Here is a 10,762-nt window from a genome sequence, read left to right on the forward strand (position 1 = left end):
GGGGAGGGACTGTGTGTATGGGGGACTGAGAGGGGTGCTTCAATCAGGATGTAAAGTGGATGAATAAATTAATAAAACAAAGTAACAAGAAAAGGTCCAACTAACTTGAGAGAATGGTCATGTGGCCCGTCTCCAGAAGGGACACATTGGAGTCTGTCTAATGGCATACCAATGTTGGACAGATCATTGTGCTTCCTTTAAGAGACCCAAGCTAAATATTTTTCAGAAGAAAAGATTCTACTAACACATGGAATACTTTGCTTTCATTAACATGAAATTTATTTATTTATTTATTTATTTATTTATTTATTTATTTATTTTTATTTAAAAAGTTGAGCTATTGTGACTGTATACATACATACACACATTTATATACACACATACACACACCTGTATATATGCTAGAATAATGATAGAAATCCATTTTATCACCATCCTGCTCTGGTCACAATTCATCCTTCAGCCATGCAGCAACTCGATGGTTTTGAGGGTTTGCTGTTGGTCTTGGTTCCAGAATCTACAAAGCCAGAGGACAGCGCCAGCCTCTCTGTATCATGGTCCCCGGCTGTCCTGTTGCTTCCTCACTCAGTATGTGCGCTACCTGCTCTGTCACATAAAAGATTAAAGCATTAGAGAGCTCCTTTAATGTCACCATTAAAGGCCTACAGTAGGTGCCAAAGCAGTGCTCACAAATAAATGGTTAACTGTATTTCATCTGTTTTTCATTTCCTAAAATACATCATTAAAACTGCACAGAAAAATGTTCACTGACTTGAAAATTGGAATGAAGGTATATTCAAATCAATAAATCTTATTCTGATCATCATTGTTCAAAATTTGTTTAAGTATAGATTCATAGTGGAAGTAAACAAAATATTACAGGGAAAATTTATGTCATCTCTTGTTAAGGCCCATGAGTCGCCTCACAAACCACATGGATGCCAATCTCAGTCAGACTGGGATAGTTTACTGAACACACATCCCAAGATCCCAAGACTTATCGATTGGGGACCATAGTTCTGAAAACTATCAACCCCAAATATTTCTCAGTGCCAGCTTACAAAGGCTAAAACTGCAGGACCCACAATGAACTCATAGACAGGTGCTAGAGGCACTGCCTGGTGGTTGGCCCTGGCTCAAGCTGCTTTAGATATTGCAGGTCATACTGACCTTTAATTTGATGGGTCCTAAGTGAAGCTTATGGTTTCAGAATTTCATAAGATTAACAAACCTCATAACATACAGAACATAATAGGTTATGTGTTCAGCATGACCCTGCTCTGAGTCAAGTTATTTTTCTGTGTCAATGATTGACAGACATACTATAGCATCAATATGAAATAGCTGGTAGACATGGAACAAAATGGGTACAGCTATGCTAGAGGGGCAAGCCTCAACAATCTGAGGTTTTTTCCAGGTAAGTAAATTTACATTTCAAAGTGTTTAGCACTGTGAGGAAAAAGAACGAATTAATGCAGGTAGATTTTCTTACATAAATCCCTCAGAGAATACATATTTAATATGCCCTACCATTCAGTATACATTATGATTTTTGTACTTAATTATGAAATGTGAGCTTTAATATTTAATTATGGTAAATTTTGAAATTTTATCTTTTTTTTTGGGGGGGGGGGTGATGTCTCGAGACAGGGTTTCTCTGTATAGCCCTGGCTGTCCTGGAACTTACTCTGTAGACCAGGTTGGCCTTGAACTCAGAAATCTGCCTCCCAAGTGCTGGATTAAAGGCATGTGCCACCACCGCCCGGCTCAAAATTTTTTCTTTTAAAGGAAGGCAGATTACTCAGAGCCAACGGTGATAAGTTAAAGTCTTACCACTTGTCCACATGTTAAGTTATGTTGTCAAGACAAGTTGCAGCCAATCAAATGTCAAGTACCACGAATGTGTCTCCAATTATTTGTTTCAGAAATGTTAATGCTGAAAGGAAAGAGAAAAGCCGTGCCATGAACTATTCTGAAACAGAAAGAAGCCAGATGGAATTTCACCACCTTTTGGAGAGGTAAATGTTTACTCTTTGAAATGCAAAGGTGTTTTGTGTGTGAATGCTTGAGTAGTTGCACTTACCAGATAGCACTCAAAACATTTCTTTATAAAGTTGTAAATACGGTGACTATAAACAATTTGATCATATGCATGTGTGTGTGTGTGTGTGTGTGTGTGTGTGTGTTTATCTGTGATGTGATAGGAAGTCAAAGCTATACAATCTGCACTCAAAATTCAATTGGAAATTCCAGAAACAAGAATAAAAGAGGCCTGGCATTTGGCTGTAGATAATCTGCCTGCAGAAGACACATTCATTATTAGATTTTAGAAACCAGTTATTTTCTGCTTGGTGCTTTGATGTTGGCTAGCATGGATCTAGTAAGAGGAGTGCACAGAAAACTCTTTACCTTAGCCCTCCACAACCTTCCCAGAAGGGCCAAATTAAACACTGAATCCAGAACAGGGAAAAGGATAAAGGAAGATTAATTAGCTACCGACACCTCCTCTGTGATCCAACTGTCCTAAAGCAACTTGTTCTCACAGGCGAACATTCACTCTAGAAAACTATGAGTGAGGGACCAGAAGATGGTATACTATGGGCAGCATTGTAAGCTCACAGATGCCCAGGGAAATGAGATGGCATTAGAGTAGCTCTTTTGGTATCAGTCAAACAGAAGCAGGGCGATCCCACCAGCCGTCTGAGTGAGGGAGCTCACTCAGTATCCACCAGTCCATCAACTTGATTATAAGATGATTTACTTCTTACTGGCTTATTTCTTTTCAAGATCCCCCTCAAAGAAATAACTGGTCTCCTTATCTGCTTAATTGCTGCAAGCCGAGGTAGAAAACAGGAGTTAGAAATGTTGCTCATCTGAGTCTTGCTAAGAAGCACAGAGTCATCTCTAACTTACACAGTGGTCCATACTAGCATCAGCAATGTGCAAGACCTTCTTCACCCAAACCACACTGTTTAGGAACTGGACCGGCACTTCTGTTAGCACTATTTCTCCTTCCGTAGGGCTAAGGTAGGGCTAAGGGTTACACACCTGTTCTCCAATACCTTCAGTGGCCTCCTGCTGTCCATGAATGGGAACTCGGGTTTGTTATTCCAAAATCCCGAATACTTTCAAGCTTCTCCTGTCTTCTCTCCAGGTTCACCAGATCCCTCAACCCATTCAAACACTCAGGTCTAGCCTCAACATTTCTATTATATTTTCAATTTCAATGTTTTCTTTAGCATTTCATTTCCACCTTCCTTCTCCTCCTAATTTCTCTTCTCATGACCTTTCTTCTTCTATAATTATTCTTGTTATACACACACACACACACACACACACACACACACACACACACACACACAAACACCTGCTGAGTCCCTTTAGTATTTTTCAGGTGAACATGTGTTTAGTGATGACTAAACTTATGATTGGATAGCCTGTCCATGGGGCTCATCTCTGGAGAAAACTCTCAGCAGCCATGGATTGCCAATAACTCTTCATCTAGAGATCTTCTGGAGTTTCTCACATCCATGTTGACATGTTAATTGGTGTAGTCATTCATTATGCAGGTATGGTTTAAGCAACCATACTGTCGATATTTCGTGAATGCAGAATCATGGTCATGTCTAGACGACATCTTAACAGGCATCCTGTCCCTCCTCCATGGTATTTTCTGAGCCACAGATTGTGTTGTACGGCTATTATCTGGGCTAGACACCCCACGGTCACTTACAGTCTGCATTTTTACCAATATGGATCTCTGTAGTAGCCTCTGTCTGCTGTTGAAAAAAAGGGCTTTCCAGTGGGGGGGGGGGCACTACACTTCCTTATGTATGAGGTATAGTACTTAGAATACAGTTATAAATTATATTGTTTTAGAAAAATGCAAGTAGTGAGTTCTTCTCTAAGGTTCATGACCTCTCCAGCCATGGGAGGTTAGTTAGGTTTACAATACTAGGCATGTCATCCCCTCCTATTGGGCAGGCCTTAATTCCAATTAAACAGTTGCCTTTGGAGGTATTTTACTAGCCAGTCATTTGTTGTAGCCAAGGCTTTATAGTTGGGAGAACTGTTGACACTTTGCATCATACCTTCTGATATTAGAAGAGCTAGACCTCAGGAGGAAGCTTCCATGCTAGTTACAGCTTGATTCCTCCAAGTTCTGTGTCTGAAGAACTGTGTGGTGTCTTCTGCAACTGGAGCTTATCTTTAAATTTTGGAGGCCACCAAGGGCAAAGGCAATAGCCTATACTATTGTAGGTGTTTCTCAGAAACTCTTGACCAACAACTTGAAAAGAAGTTTCCAATGTGGCAAAGTTTTGTTAGATAGTTTTCCAATGTAACAAAGTTTTAGTTAGATAATCTGTCTTCTGGGAAAAACATTACCTCACATAGTATGATTACATTTGAACTATAGAAATGCCTAAATGTTCAAGTGTATGTACATCTGTGTCTTTAAAAAAACTTATAAAAGAATGTTTTCCTCATGGCCTTTTTTCACACTTCTCTTCCTTTTTGCTTCTATGTTATTCTCCCCCATCTCCAGTCAAAGTCTTTCCCCTTCCCCTCTTCATAGCACCTGTGTCCTGATCTTGGTGAACTCCTCTTCATGCCTTCAAGTCCAAGCCAACATCATGCCATTTTCTTAGATAACCACTCCCTCCCCTCCAGGAAAGAATTCACTATACTCCTGTGTTCTTAAAATGCACTGGTCATTGCTTACAACAGTACCAGCTGCATCATGTTGAGAGTCCACTGATGACCTGTCTTCACTCCTGGCTAGAGAGATGTCTAGAGAGAGATCTCGAGTCCAAAATCTATGTCATTCATCTCAGTACCCACAAAATATTGTGTGTAACTGAGTGTGGGGGGAATCAATAATAGTGCTTAACCAGGCCAAAAAAAAACAAAAACAAATCTTGCTGCAGTCACTTCCTGGGGGAGGGAAATGAAGAACTGCTTGGTGAAGGTGTAGCTTTGGCTTCTTTGGAGAAAGCATAGAACTTCAGCTGAGAAAGAAAAATATATATTTTAGGTAGAAGAAAGAACATGAGTAAAAGGTTAAATTTCTTTTTTTTTTTTTTAGATTTATTTATTATTATGAATAAGTATACAGTAGCTATCTTCAGACACACCAGAAGAGGGCGTCAGATCTCATTACAGGTAGTTGTGAGCCACCATGTGGTTGCTGGGATTTGAACTCATGACCTTCGGGAGAGCGGTCAGTGCTCTTACCCACTGAGCCATCTCACCAGCCCAAAGTTAAATTTCTTAACTCCACAAACCAGAGACAGGAACTGAGAGTTAAAAGGTCACATTGATTCCAGGGCCCTATTCTTGAGTAATCACTAATGGCCAGGCCTTGGTTTCTTCTTCTCTCTTACCTTACTACTGGAAGCTTTTTGTATGCAGAATCAATTTATATGTCTCTTATTACAGGTGCACCAAAATTTTGAATTTACCTTCTGCTGCTCGGAGACTTTTCAGTGAAAAAGGGAAGGAACATTTCTCCCTGAAAGACCTACAGAGAGATGACCTGGTAACTGAGGGGTGTGTGGAACTAGAAATTGAATAAGTGAGCAAAAGCAAAGGAAAATACCCTGGAATGAGAGGCTTCTGTGCTTGCCGTTTGTATTCATTCTCTTTCTAGAATTCTCATGAAGGAGTCAGTCATCAAAAGCAATGCTAGTAATAGCATTGCTGCCTTCCTAGACAGTGGGCCAGGCCTACATGACTGAATATGATAGATAAATAAATATATGTTTATTGCACCTCTTTTAAAAGATACCCTTTTCTCCACCACAGAACCTAAGGCAGGCTAATTATTCACTTCTGATTTCTACCTCTGTTGCTGAAGGATTAGACCCTTGAATCCTTTTGGAGTCTATACAATTTAGATATTTAATTGTTTCTTTACTAAATGACTAATTTTCTGACTTTCTCAGTTAAAAATAAGCTTTTATAACTTTCTTCACTGTATGCCCACTTCAACATCAAATAAATATGCCTTTGGTTGTTTGCTTTTGTTTTAAACTCTATTTGGAGCCTAGAGTGGGCTGAGAAATGGAAGATCATACACAGCCTAATCTTTCCTTCCATTTACGAAATTAGAGATATTAGCTTAGGCAAAAGCATTGCTTTCCCTTACTGATGCTCGAAGCTCTTTGAACAAAGAACAAAGCTCATGATATATTACCAAATCTTGAAGCTGGGCACGGTGGTTTGTGCCTATAACCTCCGTACACTGAGAGTCTAAGACATGAAGCTTGTTGTGAGGTCAAGGTAGATGTTGGCTATCAAGTGAGTTCTAAGCCAGCCTGGTCTATATAGGGAAAAATTATCTCAAGAAAAACCATCACACACATGCATACGCGCGCGCACACACACACACACACACACGCACATGCACACACACACACACACACAAGCACACACAAGCACACCCACATGCACACAGGAACACAAGACCAAAGCAAAATAAAACCAAGAGCGTTGCTCGTGCTCTGAAGTCTGAGTGTCCGAAAGCTGCACAGCCTGAGCAGGGCATGCATACAGTGAGCCACACGAGAGGCAGCGGGTAGAGTCCTTGCTCGCTGGCTTTGGAAGGCTTTCTGTGGAATCTGAATCCCATCACTGCTAAAAGCTTTTGTTTGTCTTTGGTGTTTCTGATTGTACGTAATGCTGGGGTTACTCAGGGCTCTATTTTTTTCCAGGTGAAATTCTGGGTGGGCTAAAAATACACAATAAACAAAAGATGAATGTGGCCTAAAGATAAGTATAGAGGAGGTACCAGGACACAGGACACAGGGTGTGAGAAAGTCGCAGTGGAGTAGGGAGTACTCAGCAGTGTTTAATTCATCAACCTGCAAGGGTGAAGATTGTAATGGGACCAATTGTTTGACTTAGTGTCTGTGGGAGAATGGGAGGCCTGTTCCTCAAGAAAGGAGGATCTAAGAGGGGCTCTCTTGCATCCTCACGTAAGGAGCTAGGTACGCGCATGATGACGTAAGAGGTGGAGCTGGGCGTCTCTTCAGACTTGTCACAAGCTTGAGCTCATTCTCCAACCAGCTCGTAACTTATTTAATCCCTTCGCACTACGCTGTGTCTTCCACAAGGTTAGTTACGTCTCCTCAGCTTCATGCAACCAGGTCCAGAGCGAATCTCCTGTTGGTTTACATCATCTCCCCATTATTCTACTGTGAGTTCCTCTGTATGGCTGGTTACCTCTTCTCAGCTCCCATGTCTCAGACCTCGGTTCCCAGTTGAATCGCCTGTGCCTCTGACTATTTCCCAGAATCCTCTCTTTCTGACAGTGTTCCACCTCCAATTTCCTGCTTCAGCTCATTGACCATCGGCTTTTTTATTGACAGATGTTGCTTATAAGACATTCTCTCTATAATTACTGTTACATACAAATATGTGTGTTTGTGTATATATGCATAAACAAGATCAGAGCAAAGGCAGTATCAATTGACATGTTAACATTGAAGGAGAACATTTTCATGGGATCCTAGAGCTGGCCAAAGAACTTGAGGCAACTAACGAGTGCTGTGAGAGGGAGAACTAGCCTCTCCCAGGGGTGAGCCCCTTATTGGTTACCTTAAAGGCATGTACATACAAATAGCAAAAAAGGATTTAGCAGTGTGTGTGTGTGTGTGTGTGTGTGTGTGTGTGTGTGTGTGTGTAGTCTCTGTGTGGATTTGGACGCATCTGTGAAGTGCCTCTGGAATCCATTAGAGTGTGTTGTATCTCCTTGGGCTAATTTACAAGTGGTGACAAGCACCCAATGTGGATACAGGAATCCTAGCCCTGCAAGAGTGGTAAATGTTCTTAACTGCAAGTCATGTCTCTAGCCTACATTAATATTTTGTTGTTTATATAATACTACAAGTCCATTTATGCAGGGGAATCTTGATTTTTTTTTCCAGGAAGGGGCAGTTAGTGAAGATCTTGGGGTGTGGTGATCTGTGTGGTCTCCACTGAAACACCAGCAGCTAACTGCATGCAAACAAACGGGCAAGCCTCTTTCCCAGTAAAGCTGTATTTACTGAGAGAACCCTCAGCCCACATCGGCCACTGTCACAGTTTGGCAGTGTTTGACTACACCTACATTTCAGTCCTTCCTTCTTTCCTCTCTTCCATTCCCTCAAATAAGAAAACTTATTTGAAAACCTATTTATTTGTAAGTGACTACAGTCCAATAGGAGTTGCAAAAAGGCTGTTGTATGAAAGGTTAGCATCCACTGGCAAGCAAGGAGGAGGCCTAGGGTCTGACAATGCATGGAGTTAGGGCTTTGCCTCCCTCCATGTACCCTGCAGAACTGGTGCCTTTCTCAGCAGTTCCATCTTTTTCATTACTGGGTGGTATTCCATGACACTCTACTTTGGCCATTCTTCCATTGTAAGCTATTTCAATTGCTGCAATCTATTTGGAGGTGTTTCAAATAATGTGGCCTCAACCCCTCACACACCATATCCCAGACTCCTGTCTTTGATAGGTATATGTTTCATGTGGAGAACACTGGATCAATCCTGACCTCTCCATTGCTCAACAAAGGAAGCAAGTCTTCCTAAGGAACCTGGAGTTTGACATTTCCAAGATTAAAACCTTTTGCAGCATGCGCAAGGTGGAAGGTAAGCTTTGAAGTTATCTTACTTTGATGTCCTAACATACCTGATAATATTGTCTTATATTTAAAAATCATGTTTATTCAAACAGGCATCTTGCTGTTTAGCTCTTTAGCCTCATTTATTAAAGTATATTTAACAAGATTGCATATTTTGTTACCTAATATACTTTGGAAGAACAAAGAGATTTTTAAAAAACTCAACCAAATCTCTTTTATCTTTTACAGATAGATAGCTGTCTGTGAGCCCCATGCATTCTCATTAAGGAGAAAGGATTAAGTGTCCAATCACGTTTTAATGTTGTACCATCTGTTTATGTAATCAATCTCTTGGAGGGGGGCAGTCTTTAGGACTTGTCAGTCTGCAGAGCCCCAATTGGCTGAGAGGAAAAAACTTAGGATGTAGATCCTCTTGTGTCTGAGCTCCCAGGCTGGAGTCTATGTCTGGGGTGACTTACATTCATTCATTTGGCCCAGATAGTATTTTGAGTGGCTTCTGTGCTTCCTGCCTGGCTAAGCCTGCTTCCTGCTCTGTCTTGCTGTCTGAAGCCAGGTAGTGGCCTCTGGGTTACCTCTGAAATCTTGACTAGAGAGCCTTCTCACCCTTACTTAATTTAGGAAGTTTACAGAAAGCATTTTGGCAAATCATAGGTCATAGCTTTACCTTCAGGAAGCCAAGCCCATATGCATGGAGCCATGAGAGATCATGCCACAGAGTCCTGATGTTTCCCCAGAGTTTCCACAGTGAGACCAATATGGGAAACTAGGATTACTTTTACCTCTGTCCCCACAGGTCAACACTGAACTCAAACTCTTTGTACACTAAGTGGGAGGGAAAGGCTTGTGAAAAACTGCATCGGTTCTGTATTTCCTGACTTAATCGTTGTCATCTTAGGATAGTGTGATGTTTGAATGTCAAAAACTGTCATTGGCATTTGGACAGAAAGCCCAGTCAGCAAACTGCTAGCCACTGGGAATGATTGCTAGTACTCTTGTGAGCAGTCAAGTGTTATGGCAAGAACCTGTGCTCCCGGCACTGGGGAGGCACAGACAACTGACCAGCTAGATTCGCCTTATCAGTGAGTCCCAGACATAGAGGGAAGCCCTGTCTAAAAAAATAAACCAAGATGGATGATTTCAGAGCAACAACATACACTTGGCTTCTGCCTGCCAACCCCCACCCCCACTTCTTTCTTTGTACTTTCCCTTTTCTCTCTACCATCTCACTTTTCCTTGTGAGATCCCTTTTTCTCTTATCAGAGTAAGAAAAAGCCATAACTCCACATGTGTGTTCAACACCAAGGTTCTACATATATCTTTCACATTATTGAATTTCATGATTGAGCCCCAGAGAACAATCTAAAGACGTATATCATATAGCTTATTTGAATAATTAGAATAGATAATAATTAAATTAAACCCAGAAATGCCTATTATTAGTACTTTTTTTTTTTTTTAGACAGGGTTTCTCTGTATAGCCCTGGCTGTCCTGGAACTCACTCTGTAGACCAAGCTGGCCTCGAACTCAGAAATCCGCCTGCCTCTGCCTCCCAAGTGCTGGGATTAAAGGCGTGTACCACCACTGCCTGGCTAGTACTTTTGTCTAACATTATCTTGAGGGAAAAGAATTGGCAAGCATCCTGTTAAACAAAGTCCAATCTTTTGGTTTAAGGAACACCCAGTGGCTGGATGTTTTACACTTGTGTGAATATGTATTTAAAATTTCCAGTGCTCTATGATCATAAATAATATGTCTTTGCAATTTGTTTAATTTCTTCTCAGCTCTTGTTTTAGAAGTCCAAAGTGACCTTGTGTGCGGGGGCAAGCTTGCTGTGAATAAACCTGTAGTAGATTTTAAAGAGGAGAAACAAGTGAAAGGACCAGAGGGGAGGAAGATAAAAAATGCTGCTTTAATAACAGGAGATGCTCCCAGAGAGACTCTGTAAGTAATCACTGTGGCCCGAAAGGGACCAGGGCTCTGTGACAGCATCCCATCCACCTGCGGTAATGTGGAGCCCAGCAGGGAACTCAGAGAATTTTCTGAAACTTGCTCACTTGAAGACACAGTATTTAGGCCACCATCACAAAAAAAGATTACTAGATTGGGAAAAGAAGGAGGCTTGGGGCAAAAATAT

At 41.2% G+C, this 10,762-nt stretch overlaps 1 protein-coding gene across 5 annotated transcripts in view; it reads left to right on the forward strand.

The window, feature by feature from the left end:
* LOC116090599 (doublecortin domain-containing protein 1-like) overlaps nucleotides 1–10,762 on the forward strand; it is a 191,159-nt gene that overhangs the window by 122,971 nt on the left and 57,426 nt on the right. For all 5 annotated transcript variants that reach the window (XM_031371256.1, XM_031371258.1, XM_031371259.1 and 2 more), the window contains 4 exons: nucleotides 1,926–2,018; nucleotides 5,440–5,539; nucleotides 8,499–8,634; nucleotides 10,410–10,569. In XM_031371256.1, the coding sequence (XP_031227116.1) occupies nucleotides 1,926–2,018; nucleotides 5,440–5,539; nucleotides 8,499–8,634; nucleotides 10,410–10,569 (489 nt within the window). The remainder of the gene's footprint in view (nucleotides 1–1,925; nucleotides 2,019–5,439; nucleotides 5,540–8,498; nucleotides 8,635–10,409; nucleotides 10,570–10,762) is intronic.

This window comes from Mastomys coucha, unplaced genomic scaffold, assembly GCF_008632895.1.
Source record: "Mastomys coucha isolate ucsf_1 unplaced genomic scaffold, UCSF_Mcou_1 pScaffold15, whole genome shotgun sequence".
NCBI lineage: Eukaryota > Metazoa > Chordata > Mammalia > Rodentia > Muridae > Mastomys > Mastomys coucha.